Below are 14,640 nucleotides of genomic sequence, written 5' to 3'. Positions count from 1 at the left end.
CCGTGTTAAATCCGGGCGTCATTCTGCTTTAGGAAATAGGGCCAAGAATAGCCGGATATTGTGGTTCAACTGTCCCGAGGAACATCTCCGCAGTGACTTCGTTTCCCCTCGTCATCTCCCATCCTGGACCCATCACGCCAGCCCGCGCCGAGATGATCACATCAAGACATCGCTCATCGCTGGATGTACTCAAGAGGTCGGCGAAGGCGTGCAACAGATGTCGGAAGAGACGAACCAAGTGCATCGGGGATCCGCCTTATCCGTGCATTGCTTGTAGTGACTCGGGCCATGTCTGCGTTTACACAGAATCCGAGAAGAGGGTCACAGTGACCGAGAGCTACCTCCTCGAGCTCCAGGCTCAAGCGCGAAGGGGAAACACGAGCCGCGATGCCGTCGCCGACATGACAGACGCGTCCAGTCAGGACATCGAGCTGGGGTTCACCGGCACTGATAACTGGGTCCTCGGGAGTTCTGGGCAATATCGTACGTTGTGTCGAATCACAAGCATGTGGGATGCTTGTAGCAGGGCTGATATAGTGGTCAGACTTTATGGGCAACTCCTCATCGACGTACATCGCCAACAGGCTGAACCCAACGGCCGAGACGCTGGCATGGCACAAATATCCCCATCATGAGGATACCGCCTGGCTCCGGCGCTCAAACAACCCTGAGATACCACCGCTGCCGCCCTTCGAGACTGCGGAGCGACTGTACCGGGCGCAGCATGCCTACATAGGCACGATATTTGCCTTCCTCAGCGATGCGGCCTTTCATGAGCGGCTTGAACAGGTGTATGCCCGAGCTCCGGACCCCAAAGATCGCGAGGAGCGTCTCATATACTGTCAAATCCTGCTCGTCTTGGCCTTTGGGCAGATGTACTCGATCAACCAGTGGGTTGGAAAGCAGGGTCCGCCTGGGTTCGACTACTTCAAGCATGCCCTTGACTTTCTGCCGAATGTGTATGAAGAAGGCTCGATACTCTTCATCGAGGTGCTGAGCTATGTTGCCTACTTTATGCAGACCATCAACAGAAGAGATGCAGCCTATATCATGATTGGCATTGCCCTGAGGATGGCCATCTCACTTGGGCTGCATCAGGAGGTCTCGGACCAGGATATTGATAGCGATACTAGAGAGCACAGGAGACGTGTCTGGTGGTCAACGTACAGTATGGAGAGGCTCCTCTGCGTCACCTCGGGTCATCCACTATCCATCCAAGACGAGGATATTGACCTTCTTCTCCCAAGCCCGATGGCTGGTGAGGATGAGTATACCTCCTCTGTTCTCAAATCCTACACGGAGCTGTCGCAGATTCAAGGCATCATCGGAGAAAAGATCTATCGGAAGAAGCAAAAGTCTGGCCTCGACTTATCGGCCTGTGTACAGCACATTATGAAGAGGCTGTCGGCTTGGTTTGACCAACTGCCGTCGGCGATGCGTTCGAACCCCCCGGACTCAGGAGCCCCGCCGAGTCGAGAAATTGTTTCGACATACCTCCACTACCACCACTGCATCAATATGACAGCTCGTCCGATATTGTTGTATGCAGTTCAGAGGAAGCTAGCCCCCGGCACGCAGAACCCCAACATGGCTCGGTGGGAGGACGGTTTGTCACCAGACATCGTCCATGTCATTGACAGAGCGATATCCGCCGCGAGGTCCAGTGCCTCGATTCTCAGTACCGCTGCTAAGTATAACCTTGTCGGTAAGTCATAGAGAGAAAAAAGTGACCGTAGAATAGCGTGACTAACTCATAGCAGCGACATATGGCTTCATTGACGGTGAACAAGCCTTCTCGGCAGCCTTGCTCCTTGTAATGGTCAACATAGCCTTTCCTTACAAGGAAGTGGACGCTTCTGCGATGGATATGGCCCTCGATGTGTTGCAGATGATGGCTGAAAAAGGCAACGCCTACATCAGGGCCTGCCACTCTCTGCTGACCAAGATTCGAAGCACCATTAAGCCTAAGGATCAGTCGAAGGCGGGAAACGCGGATGAGGTTAGCCAAGCACAGGTGCTTGAGTCGAGCTCAATTCTGCCAGGGCTTCCTCAAGATGAGAACCAGCCGTTTAGCCTGGACTTTGAAGGGGATCCCGCGTTATGGGCCGAAGTTCTCGAGTCGATTGACATTGATATGGATAGGCAATGGGTTGAGACGGCTTTACGGAGGGGGCAGCAGTTAGACACGTGAAAGGGCATGGCCTCTACTAAGCAATGAATACAAAATATATTGGTTAATGAAGTAGCTACCCTATTGGTTGGAGTTGGTGAAGTTTCTGCACGTAGCTCACTCAAGATGATGAACGACACGCTGTAGTCCAGAATTATACTCGATAGCTCCAAGCAATGAAGGAGTTTTGTGGAAGAGTGCGTTCATGGCTGGCATTTTCTTTGGATTCCAGTTTGAACGCTGTTTATGATGTCTCTAACATCGGTCCTTATGATTGCTGTTACAAATTATTCTCCCAGAGAATGGAGGGCAGTACAATTTGATGGAAGCAACAAAACTTTCACTACATTCTAAGATCAGAAGCAAGATAAAGACTCAATCCATATAATAACACAACAAAAATTAACTTTAACTCATTGTAACTAGACCTACTTGGTTCCATAGCCGCCGCCACCAGGCGTCATGATAACAACCCTATCTCCAACCTTCATAGGCACGCTGCCCTTCCCACCCATGTTGACCTTCCGGGCCAGACCGGTATACTTATCCGTCGTGAGCCAAAGGTTCAGGCCAGCAGCGCCTGCCTCTCCGCCTTCCATGCCGTAGGGCCGATGCACACGCCGCTCCGAGAGGATGGAGCACTGTACGGGAGCCAGGAACTCGATCTCTCTCGCCACTCCATCTCCCCCCCGGTTACGTCCCTCACCACCTGTCGCTTCCCGAAGCTCGAAACGGCGGAGGATGCAAGGGTACCTCTTCTCTAGAATCTCGGGGTCCGTGATGCGCGTGTTTGTCATGTGAACATGCACGCCGCTCTCTCCAACCCAGTTGTCGCCGGCACCGGCACCACCAGCAATGGTCTCGTAGTATCCGAAGCCCGGGACAAACTCACCAGTCTCCTCGTCGACTTTGCCGTCAATGCCAAAGGTCAGATTGTTGAGACAGCCCTGCGAGGCGGCGCACGCGTGCAGAGCCTTAAGTACCACGTCGGTGACCCGCTGGCTGGTTGTGACGTTACCACCTACGACGGCAGCGGCGCCAGTCGGGCTAAGGATGCTGGGCTTGGGGATCCTGATGTCCACGGGGCTCAAGCAGCCTTGGTTCAGAGGGATGTCGGACTTGATCATGCACCGTAGGGCATAAATGATTGCCGAGTTAGTGATGGCCTCAGGGGCGTTGATATTGCCACGGACCTCGGGTCCGGTACCGGCAAAGTCAAATACGGCCGAGCCCTCCTCATCGATGGTGATCTTGAGCTTGATGGGTGTGCCGTCGTCCATGAAGTCCAGCGCCTCCAAAGGCTTGCCACCGTAACGGTGGTACATATCCTTGAGAAGATTCCGTACGGCTAGCTCGGCGGTCCTCTGAATCTCAAACATGTACATCTGGACTGTCTCCAGGCCGTACTCGTCGATCAGGTTCTGGATTAGCGCGATACCTCGTGCGTTGGCGGCGATCTGGGCCTTGAGATCTGAGATGTTGTCGCTGATGTTCCGACTTCCCGAGCAGCCCTCGTACTTGGAGGGGATGTCTAGGAAGAGCTCCCGCATGCGGGCCTCATTGAAGACACCGTCTGAGACGACCTTTTCGGACTCGATGGCAGCGCCCTCTTGCCACAGCTCGGTTGAGTTGGGAGGCATGGATCCGGGAAGGATTCCGCCGACTATATATGTGTTAGCAGCCATGAACCAAATAGGACAAGGGGTGGGGCATCACTCACTGTCAGCGTGGTGACCACGGGAGGCGACATAGAAGATGATCTCATCAGTACCCTGTTTGAACACAGGCGTCACAACCGTTACATCGGGCAGATGGGTGCCCCCAGATACAGGATGGTTTGAGACTAAAACATCGCCGTCCTTAAGCTTTCCCAGCCACCGCTTATGCTGATAGCGAACGGCAAATTGCATAGACCCGAGATGAACGGGAACGTGGGGCGCATTGGCGACAAGGCCGCCATCAGGGGAGAACAGGGCACAAGAAAAGTCGAGACGCTCTTTGATGTTGGTCGACACCGCCGTCTTCTGGAGTGTTCTACCCATCTGCTCCGCCACTGACATGAACCGATGGCCGAAGATGGACAGTCGGACGGGATCGACCTGCGAAGAGTACCTCGCCTCTCGTGGAGCCGACTCCAGGTCGATGAGAACACAGGTGTCGAGCACGTGGACGACAGCATTGGGGGACACAACGATGGTCTGTGTTTCATCGATGATGATGGCAGGTCCGTGGAGCTTGACGTTAGAGCCCAGCTCCCGTAGCCGATGCACGGGGGTCTTGATGAAGCCGGACTCCGAGTCGAAGTAGACATCTGTAAACTGCGAGGGAGCCGGAGCCTCCTTGATAGTGGCTTCTTTGAGTTGCTTCAAGGGACTCTTCTCGGAGGCCTTGTTGGCCGAGGCGATGGTCCGAACACGGACGTCATCAACGAGGATAGGTCGCTCAAAGGTAAAGTTGAACTCTCGTCGGTGCCTCTCGACAAAAGCCGAGGCGAAATCACCGTCGTCGGGCTTGAGGATCATCAGGCTCGTGTCGGATCCCTCATACCTCATGTTAAGGAATATCTCGTAACGGAGCTGGCCCTTGGTGAAGCCCTGCGTGCCGAGTTGCTCAGTGGAGCGGTCCATCAGGCCCTGCAGCTTAAGATCGATGGTCTCCTCAGAGCCGATGTACTGGGCTGCCATTGGCTCCTGCGCCTCTTGGACGATCTCGGCAAGGGCGAGACCGTATGCAGACAGGATGGAAGAGTACTTGTGGATGATGATACGCGAGATGCCGAGTGAGGCCGCCACATTGCAAGCGTGCTGACCACCAGCACCACCGAAGCAGGCCAAGTGATGAGAAGACGTCTCAAAGCCACGAGCTTCGGTCAGGTTGCGGATCGGCCGCGTCATGGACTCGTCCGCAACCTTAAGGAAGCCCAAAGCCACCTGCTCTGGGGTCAGATGGGCCTGGCCATGCTCCATGTTGATCTTGTCCGTCATCTCCTGGAACAGCTTCTTGGTGATGTCGCGGTCAAGGGGTTGATCCTCATTGGGACCAAAGATCTTGGGGAAGTACTCAGGGAGGAGACGGCCAAGGAACAGGTTTGCATCAGTGACAGTCAGAGGTCCGCCCTTGCGGTAGCAGGCCGGACCAGGATGGGCAGAGGCTGACTCGGGACCAACCATAAAGAGACCGTTCCTCCAAGATAGGATGGACCCACCACCAGCAGCGACCGTGTTGATGTCAAGCTGCGGGGCCTGGATGCTCACACCCGAGATGCTAGAGGAAAAGGTGTGGTCGAGGTGGCCGTCAAATCGCGACACATCAGTTGAGGTACCACCCATGTCGAAGCCAATGATGGGAACCCGAGCCTCTTCATCCCAGCTCGTCGAGGCATAGCCAACAACACCGGCAGCAGGGCCCGAAAGGATGGCCTTGAGGCCACTGAACTTGCGAAAGTCAACCAGACCACCATCTGACTGCATGAACTCGACACGACAGCCATGTGATCCGGCCAGGCCACCCTCAAAGTTGGCTGAGATTGAGTCGATGTACGACTTGATGACAGGGGTGAGGTAGGCATCTGCCGTGGCTGACATGCCTCTTGGGACAACCTTGATCATTGGCTGTAGCTGCGATGAGAGCGCCACCGAGAAGCCCATCTTACTGGCTATGTCACCGACGTTGAGCTCGTGGTCGGGGCACGCGAAAGAGTTGATGAGGGCGACGGCGATGGAGCCATAGCCTTGGTCCTTGAGGACCTGCAGGTTGGCCATCAGGCTCTCTGTATCAAGCTCCTGGGCGACATGATACTTCTCGCCGGTGATGCCGTCGATCTCACGCAGGGTTGACAGGGCCTCCCGGGACGAGCGGGGATGGGACGGGATAATGCGCTCATCCACCTCGACCACGGTCTCGAACAAGACATCGGGTCGCCTGGCGGAGAGGTCAAAGATATCCGGGCGGGCCTGGTTGCCGATGCGCAGGAGGTCCTTGAAGCCCCTGGTGGTCAGGAGGGCCGACTTCATGCCCTTGCGCTCAAGTAGAGCGTTGGTGGCAACCGTAGTGCCCATGCGTAGACACTCAATATTGTCTAGCCGCAGCGGCTGGCCCCGGGGCAGAGATGCACCCGTGGCGGCCTCAAGAACCCTTCGGATACCCTCGGTTGGAGCATCCTTGTAGTTGGCAGGGTCGACTGATAGGAGCTTGAGGACAATGTCGGATCTGCCGGGGACGATGGCGTGCACGTCTGTGAATGTGCCACCACGGTCGATGGAGATGGTGATTTTTCTGTCTGGAATTGACCCCATGTTGTGGTTTTGTGAAAGAGCTTGTGTGTTAATGTTGTTTGATGCTCTCCTGAAGCCAGATCCTTTGACCAGAAGCATGTTTCTAAATACCCTTCTGAGCCGTCTTTTGCGGAGGCTCAAGTCCGTGGTTCTTGGGCGTCACTGCGGATTTCCGAGGCTCTCTCAGATCTAGAGTTTGGATGTATCATGCTCCAGGTTCCCCGGAGTCACGGATCTCTCTGTGCATTGTGTCATGTTCCATCTGCCGCGGCTGAACCCATGTCGATAGGAGTGAGATCCCGGGGGCGCTATCAGATATCGGGACCCACTATCCGATGGAGACGACCGAAGACGGCGTCGGGGACCCGTCACCACCCGGAACGACTCCAAGTCAGCGCCAAGCCTTCGCAGAAGCTAGGGATTGATCTGGCTATCTAATCTTATCCCCGCAGTTCAAGGCGAACCGTGTAATTGGGAGAGCCAGTCTTATCTCCCGACCCCAGACTTCTCAATCCCGGGTAGCTATCTCTCGTGGCTGGTATCTACGCGAGCTTGGCAATGCGCCTTGTGACAGTCGAGTAACATAGCCGACTGGTAGAACGGCGGTTGTGTAGTTAAAAAGCATCAATGCCGACCAGGGACGAGGAAAACTTGGTCTTCTCTGGCTTTGCTGATTGCAACCCCCATCCCCAAGTTTCCATCGCCAAACAGCTACTTCGTTCTAGTGTAAAGATGACCGACAAGATGCAATTCAAAGATGAACCCCAGACCCCAACCTCTGACATCGCCAATGGGTCCATCATTGGAAGAGATGTTGACTGGACGCCCGAGGAAGAGGCTGCTGTCAGACGCAAGTTTGATTTTACCATCACGCCCTTAGTGACTTTGCTGTATATGCTCTGTGCCATTGACAGGTAGTGTAGTCTCTTGCACGGCGACATGACATCGCTAACAGTGCCTAGGGCCAATGTCGGGTTGGTTATTCTCAGCTACTTCCTCACAAATGATAGTAAGCTGACGCACATACAAGCAACGCTCGCATTGAGGGCATGAGTGATGAACTCAACCTCGTCGGCTACCGATACAACATTCTCTTGACTGTCTTCTTCATCTTCTACCTGGCGTATGTCGCTTACTTCTCGCAATTTCCAATGACCTCGACTTACCAACATTTGCCAGCGTGGAGATCCCTAGCAACGTTATTCTCAAGAACGTTGGCCCTCGATGGTATTGTAAGCATGCCTCCACATGCTCGGCGAGACCGGAGAGTCTAATAGAGATCCAGTGCCCGCCCTTGTCTTTTGCTTCGGAATGGTCTCTCTCTGCACCGCATTTGTCGAGTCGTACGCTTCGATGCTTGTCGTCAGAGCTATCCTGGGCATCTTTGAAGGTGGTGCCATGCCTGGAACGGCCTTCTTCCTGAGCTGCTTCTACAAGAAGACTGAGCTATTCTTCCGCATGAGCATCTTCATCGCGTCTAGTTCTCTGGCTAGCTCGTTTGGTGGCCTCCTGGCTGCGGGGCTTTCGTAGGTCATTCTGTTTTTTTTTTTTTTTTTTCACTCTAGGCGTAGCTAACCGTCGTAAAGCAAGATTCCACCCTGGGGAGCTAGTGCCATGCTCATCCATCGGTGGAGGAATATCTTCTTCTTTGAAGGCTTGGTTAGTTGCTATCATAGAACTCGAGCCACTGTCTAACATTGGAAACCGCTAGATCACCGTCCTCGTTGCAGCGGTTGCTCCATTCTTGATGCCCCAGAGCCCGGGAACATACAAGTTCTTGACTGACCGGCAACGCTACATTGCCGCAGAGCGTCTCCTGCGTGAGAATGCCCACGTATGTCTGCATCGAGAATATTAAAGACCAGATCTGACTTTCCACAGGTCCGTGAAGAAAAGGTCACCTGGAAGCATGTGCAGCGTGCCATCTTCAACATCCACACCAACGTCTGCGCCTGGTGTTTCTTCTGCACCAACAGTGCCGTTCAAGGCTTTGGAGCTTTCATCCCGACTATCCTCCGCGAATTTGGTTGGACTTCGACCGAGGCCCAGCTCAAGTCGGTACCTCCGTATCTCGTGGCGTGCTGTGTTACCATTGCCCTCGGCTACCTGAGTGACCGAACCAACAAGAGAGGCATCTTTATGGCTGGCATTCTGCCCTGCTCTATTATTGGTTTCTCTATCCTGAGGTTCTCGACCAACACAGATGCCAAGTACGCCGCTGTCTTCCTCAACGCCATCGCTTGCTTTGGAGCTAGTAGTGGATTCCTCAGCTGGGGAATCAACAATGCCGGTAGTCCAGCCGTGGCGGCTGTTGCCGGTGGCTACATGGTCATGGTGGGAAGTATGGGAGGTGTCTTGTCTACGTGAGTGAACCCCTCATCTCTAAATGTTCCCGAACTGACCTGCTTCGTCAAGTTGGACTTATCTATCGCGTGACTCCCCGCTCTTCCACACCGGCCACACCATCAACCTGTCTCTTCAGTGCTTCTGCTTCTGTCTGGCTTGCTTCGGCCTTGCCCACTGCGTCTACGACAACAAGCTTCGTGCTAGGGGCGGAAGAGACGACAGGATTCAGGGGCTCACCGAGGAGGAGAAGCTGGCACTTGGCCACCGAAACCCGGAGTTCCGCTATATGGAGTGAGGGGATGGCTTGTTCTTATTCATCAAGTGCAATCGAGAGGGAGGGCTTTGGGTATCAGACCAACCTGTGTAATCGGGGCTGGGATCGCATATGATACATATCAGCCCTCGTTGAACTCCCCAAGCACATGTTATTTTTAACCACACTTTATATACAACACTATCCGCGTGTATTCTATTTCTGTGTCGTCTTCGTGATTCAATAAGGTACAGATCGTACTCGTGACTCTGACGTCTTTATTCTTCTCAAGCCATCCGATTTGGATTCAACATTTTGTTTCCTAGATGGTATCACATTATTCTTACACATATCAACAATTAGGTATAGAATCAAGAGACCTCAACGCTGCTATTCATGTACTGCGCACTTGGCGTGCGAGCCATATCTCCGTGTTGGACGGAGGTTGTACCCGCGTCCAGACCGGTTCCATCAAACAGCCTGGATGTTCCATCTGCCTCGGTTCTTTAACTCTCAATCGACCATAGCAATTGCCTTTGTTGATCGGGTCGTTGCTGGCTATCGGTAAAAGTCCCTCTCGGGTCCCACAACCCGAGCCGGTAACAGTATGCCACCCTCCAGAAAGGGCTCCTCCTGTTCCGAGATCCGAGATGATGACAGTAAACCTTTTACAGATAGGGTGTATAGGGTGTTTGGGGCCGCGCAGGGGAATCTCCGGCATTCTCCGATCAAGATATGGATTTGGCGGCTTCGGCTGTCCGTCTCTTGCAGCACAGCCCTTTCTGTCTTCGGGATCTACATATTCGTCCGTAACTGGGGCTCTTCTGACAACAGTCTTGGTCAGAATGTTCAAGTGCTGGCAATATCCAATACCCACACTGTCAATCTGCCCTTTGAGCTATTCAACCCTCTCCTTGTTCTCAAAGTTTGGTAGGGGCAATTTGTCTCTAAAATGGATTTCCAGACCCTTAACCACACTCTGCAAGAGTCGGTCAGTTCGATACGCCTGATTTACAACACGGCTCTCCTCGAACCTCTTTCCACCATTGTTTCTTTCCTCATTCTCATCAGCACTGCGAGCTACCTTACAGGATGGAAGCCCTGGGCTCGGAGCAACAAACACGACGCCGACATACTGCTTACAGTCGATGAAGAAAACGCAAGAGATATCATCACCACAATGGAGAAGACAGGCAAGAACTGCGTCGTCTTCTATGGGTCGCAGTCCGGCAACGCTGAAGACTACGCCACTCGACTGGCCCAGGAAGGGAAGAGCTGCTACGGATTGGAGACGATGGTTGCCGATCTTGAGGACTATGACTACGACAACCTGGACATGTTCCCTCGGGACAGCGTGGCCATCTTTGTCCTTGCAACGTACGGGGAGGGCGAGCCCACGGACAACGCCGTCGACTTCTACAGATGTATCACCGACGCTACCTTCTCCGACGATCGAAGCCCACCGCTGGGTAACCTCAGGTACATCATATTTGGCCTGGGAAACAGCACGTACGAGCACTATAATTTGATGGGAAGAAACGTCAACAAGATGCTCGAGAGTCTGGGGGCTCAGAGAATCGGCCAAGCCGGAGAGGGCGATGACGGCTCAGGAACCCTGGAGGATGCCTTTCTCACATGGAAGGACGGTATGTGGACTGCGCTTGCCAACCACATGGGCTTGCATCAGAGGAAAGCGGTCTACGAGCCCGTCTTTAAGATTGCCAAAGAGCCTGGGTTAGCCACTGCCTCCCCTGAAGTCTACACGGGCGAGCCCAACGACATGCATCTCAAGGGAGTCATCAAAGGCCCTTTCAACGCCCAGAACCCATACATCGCGCCCGTTACAAAGTCCATGGAGCTCCTCTCCGGCACCAATCGGAACTGTCTACACCTAGAAATTGACATTAGGGGATCCGGCCTCGCATATCAAACCGGTGATCATATCGCCGTCTGGCCGATGAACGCGACTCACGAAGTTGACGAGTTCCTACACGTCGTCGGCCTAGAGGAGCAGAACGACGCCGTTATTCGCATTGAACCAATCGACTCAACGACCAAAGTCCCTTTCCCCACGCCTATCACCTTCGACGCCATCGTCCGCTATCGGCTGGAGATTTGTGCGCCGGTGTCTCGCCAGTTCCTTAGCAGGCTAGTTACTTTTGCCCCAAACAAAGCAGCAGAGACAGAGATATCCAAGCTCGCCCAAGACAAGGCCTACTTCCATGAAAAAGTCGGCAAGATGCAATACAATCTATCCAGAATGCTCAACATCGCCAGCGGTGGTGAGAAGTGGACTAAGATCCCATTCTCACTATTGATCGAGGGCCTCCCGAAACTCCAGCCTCGCTACTACTCCATCTCCTCATCTTCTCTAGTGCAGCCAGACACCATTTCAATTACGGCAGTTGTGGAGAACCAGGTCATCCCTGGCCGAGCAGATCCCTTCAAAGGGGTCGCAACCAACTACCTCCTCGCACTAAAACACCATCAGGATGGGGACGCGAAGGCCGGTTCGCTATACGAGCTAATGGGTCCAAAGAGAAGATACGGCGGCGTGTGCTTGCCAATTCATGTTCGCTCATCTAACTTCAGGTTACCTTGCGATCCCTCAAAGCCAGTCATCTTGATTGGCCCAGGCACCGGCATCGCTCCCATGCGTGCATTCATCCATGAGCGTGCACGGTTGGCAGCCCTGGGTCAACCGGTCGGGCGCACGCTTCTCTTCTTTGGGTGTAGGCGCCGGAGTGAGGACTACCTGTACGAATCGGAGTGGGAGGTACGCAGGACCTCGGGCCTCCACTTAAGCAGATGCTAACGCCGTAGCAGGACCTCAAGAAAATACCGAAATTCGACTTTGAGGTTGCGACGGCATTCTCTCGAGAAGGGCCCACCAAGGTGTATGTTCAGCATCGACTGAAGGAGCGGGCTTCCGAGGTCAACAGGCTCCTGGAGGAGGACGCAAGCGTCTACGTTTGTGGCGATGCCGCAAACATGGCCATTGCGGTGAAAGAAGTCCTGGTCCAGGTCGTCTCTGGGCAGCGACAAGTCCCCAAGGCCACAGCCGAGAACATCCTGAAAGCTATGAAGGCCTCTAGAAGATATCAGGTGTGTATTAGTGTCCTATGTGTTCTCAAATATCACGGGCTGATGAATATTGCAGGAAGATGTATGGTAAGTAGTTAAGGATGATCTATCAGGTGTCTTCTGGGAATAGTCCTTTGGCCCAGGGCACTATAAGTCTGGCGAGAGCAGTGGATTTGAAGCGACTTCATGCGTGGCGGTATGAAGCAGTGGTAGAATTAACTAAAAGACGAGAAGTGAACGAAATTCGCAACATGATACTCCCAAAAAACAGTACTTGATAAGCCAGGAGATCCTTGGCATTTAACCTCATCCTTGGCACTCATGATATTAGCTGAGGACCCTCTTGAGCGCGCTAACAACTCGATTGGCCTTTTCCTTAGGTCTTGACTCCAATTCAATTGACTCCAGGGCAAGAATGTAGTCAAGGCCAGTTGTGAGATCCACTTGAGACGACGGAATGATCCAAGCATCCTTCCTCTTCCAGATTCTGTGCGCAAAGTAGATGGCGATGAAGATGGGAAAACCGATGTAGGACGTTAGGAAGGAAGAAGTCGACCAGTTTCCAGGGAAGAACACTCCGAAGCCATTCAGGAAAAGCAAGCATGTGAAGAAGATGATGCAAGCATAGGACGCGAACGGCTGGAGCCGAGATCGAAAGGGCACGTGAGTAATCCCTTGAGCCGCACAAGCCTTGCGGAACCGAAGGAGAATAATGCTGCAACAGACCCATGAGGTGAAACCAGCAGTGTTGGTTAGGTTGATGAGCCAAGTAAAGACAGACGACACGCCAGAGGAAACGTTGAGAAAGGCGAGAAGCCCGAACAGGGAGCTTGCCATGACTGCATAGATGGGAAGACCCCAGGAGGTACAGCGCTTGAAGATGGAGGGCGCATTGCCTGCCATGGCGAGTGAATACAAGGACCGACTGGACATGTAAAGGTACGAGTTCCCAGACGACCACGCTGAAATGATGATACCAGCGTTGATGATACTGTCAAGCGTATGGATTCCCGCGTCTTTGATGGCGATGACCCAGGGCGAGGCAGCGGCTCCCTTGCCTCCACTTAGCAGACCTAGTGCGTCGCTTCGACAGATAATACCGATGGCCAAAGCGCCTAGAATATAGAAGGTGATCAACCGGTACACAAAGGTCTTAGCTGCCCGGGGGAGGTTCTTGCGAGGTGCCCGCATTTCTCCTCCGGTGATGACGATCAGCTCAGGGCCAAAGTTGAAGGAAAATACGGAAAATGTCAAGGCGTAGATGAAAGCGCAGAATCTGCCGGCAGCTCCACCTACAAGGTACTCGTTCATAGCACCTGGGTCCTTCCAGTATGTAAAGCCGAGCCGTCCATCTTGTGCCGGAGCCCCCCCAAAGCAGAGAACGATGGAGAGGATCAGCAAGCCGAGGATCATAAAGACCTTTGTTGATGCAAACCAGAACTCTGTCTCTGCGTATGCACCGACGGGGGCAAAGTTGAGCGCAACGATAACAACGAGCATAACGGTGATCCAGACTGCGATATGAACCTGATTAGGCCAGTAGTCGATTACGAGGGCCGCGGCCGTGATCTCGTAGGCGACGAGAATGCCGAAAGAGTAGAAGTAAAGCCAACCCATGGCAAAACCTAGACTCTTTGAGACAAAGCGTGATCCGTAGTATGCCATCGAGGACCCAGGGATAGGCATGTAGGAGCTTATTTCGGTCGTCGCCGTCATGATGCAATACACGAAGAAGCAGATGGTGACATAGGCCAGGAGTAGGTTGAGAGGGCCCGAGATGGCGAGGGCTTGGCCGATACCGACGAAGAGGCCAGTACCGATGGTTCCGCCGATGGCAATCATCTGGGCGTGACGGGACTTGATGTTGCGGTGCGTTTCGGTCCTCTGCAGAGGGCCGGAGTCCACCTGGCCCGGGGCGCAGGACTCGGCATCGTGTGCGATACCAGGATCGGACGGCTTTTCACCATTGACAACGTTGAGGTCTTTGGCCATGATGGTTCAGTTGAAGGTATGAGGAAGAAGAGATGAAAGAACTGGGTGATCGTCGTCAAGTGTAGGAAGAGGCGAGACTGGTATTTGTACGACTCATGGGCACCCTATCTGGCAAGGGGCTTCCCCGCATTTGGGCATCATATCTGGGGTAGCGGAGTTGAATAAACTTCGCACGGGGTTGTCCCATCAGGCCAGGTCTAGCCAGGGATACCGATAGCTGGATGAGCCATCCCATGGCCGCGTGGTTGCAAATGGTGGTCTAGCACAGCTCGGGTGGCTGCCGAGTCCTCGCCACAATGAAATGGATGGAGGCCTATGCTCGAAATAACTTGAGTAATTAGGTATATGTTGGTATCTCTACTACGTTCCGAGTCTCGCGAGGAAGCAATGGGCTTTCGAGGGCTGGACTGAGGCATTGCAATCTTGCTCCACTGGATATTTACAGATAGAGGCGGGCTTGATAACGTTATCCATCACGTTCTCGGAACTATTATCATGTCGGTACTATCTGATAAAGGTTT

General features: G+C 53.6%; 5 protein-coding genes across 5 annotated transcripts; 3 read left to right on the top strand and 2 right to left on the bottom strand.

Moving 5' to 3' along the window:
- Positions 1-152: 152 nt before the first annotated feature.
- On the top strand, positions 153-2,191 carry NCS54_01449300 (Zn(2)-C6 fungal-type domain-containing protein; the record flags this gene model as incomplete). Its single annotated transcript, XM_053159641.1, has 3 exons — positions 153-483; positions 545-1,705; positions 1,761-2,191. The coding sequence occupies 3 exons, from the start codon at positions 153-155 to the stop codon at positions 2,189-2,191; spliced, it is 1,923 nt and encodes a 640-aa protein (XP_053015616.1).
- Positions 2,192-2,598: 407 nt separating this feature from the next.
- Positions 2,599-6,465, bottom strand: NCS54_01449200 (Hypothetical protein; the record flags this gene model as incomplete). The annotated part of the gene is made up of 2 exons (XM_053159640.1): positions 2,599-3,833; positions 3,891-6,465. 2 exons carry the CDS (start codon positions 6,463-6,465, stop codon positions 2,599-2,601), a joined length of 3,810 nt encoding a protein of 1,269 aa, XP_053015615.1.
- Positions 6,466-7,176: 711 nt separating this feature from the next.
- On the top strand, positions 7,177-9,085 carry NCS54_01449100 (MFS domain-containing protein; the record flags this gene model as incomplete). Its single annotated transcript, XM_053159639.1, has 9 exons — positions 7,177-7,358; positions 7,407-7,418; positions 7,475-7,567; positions 7,624-7,676; positions 7,730-7,970; positions 8,031-8,103; positions 8,156-8,278; positions 8,326-8,807; positions 8,860-9,085. 9 exons carry the CDS (start codon positions 7,177-7,179, stop codon positions 9,083-9,085), a joined length of 1,485 nt encoding a protein of 494 aa, XP_053015614.1.
- Positions 9,086-9,995: 910 nt separating this feature from the next.
- On the top strand, positions 9,996-12,218 carry NCS54_01449000 (NADPH--cytochrome P450 reductase; the record flags this gene model as incomplete). Its single annotated transcript, XM_053159638.1, has 3 exons — positions 9,996-11,819; positions 11,870-12,148; positions 12,204-12,218. The coding sequence occupies 3 exons, from the start codon at positions 9,996-9,998 to the stop codon at positions 12,216-12,218; spliced, it is 2,118 nt and encodes a 705-aa protein (XP_053015613.1).
- Positions 12,219-12,454: 236 nt separating this feature from the next.
- Positions 12,455-14,119, bottom strand: NCS54_01448900 (AA-permease domain-containing protein; the record flags this gene model as incomplete). The annotated part of the gene is made up of 1 exon (XM_053159637.1): positions 12,455-14,119. One exon carries the CDS (start codon positions 14,117-14,119, stop codon positions 12,455-12,457), a length of 1,665 nt encoding a protein of 554 aa, XP_053015612.1.
- Between the last annotated feature and the right edge of the window lie 521 nt (positions 14,120-14,640).

Source organism: Fusarium falciforme, chromosome 12, assembly GCF_026873545.1.
Source record: "Fusarium falciforme chromosome 12, complete sequence".
NCBI lineage: Eukaryota > Fungi > Ascomycota > Sordariomycetes > Hypocreales > Nectriaceae > Fusarium > Fusarium falciforme.
This window is presented reverse-complemented; position numbering and strand designations above follow the sequence as displayed.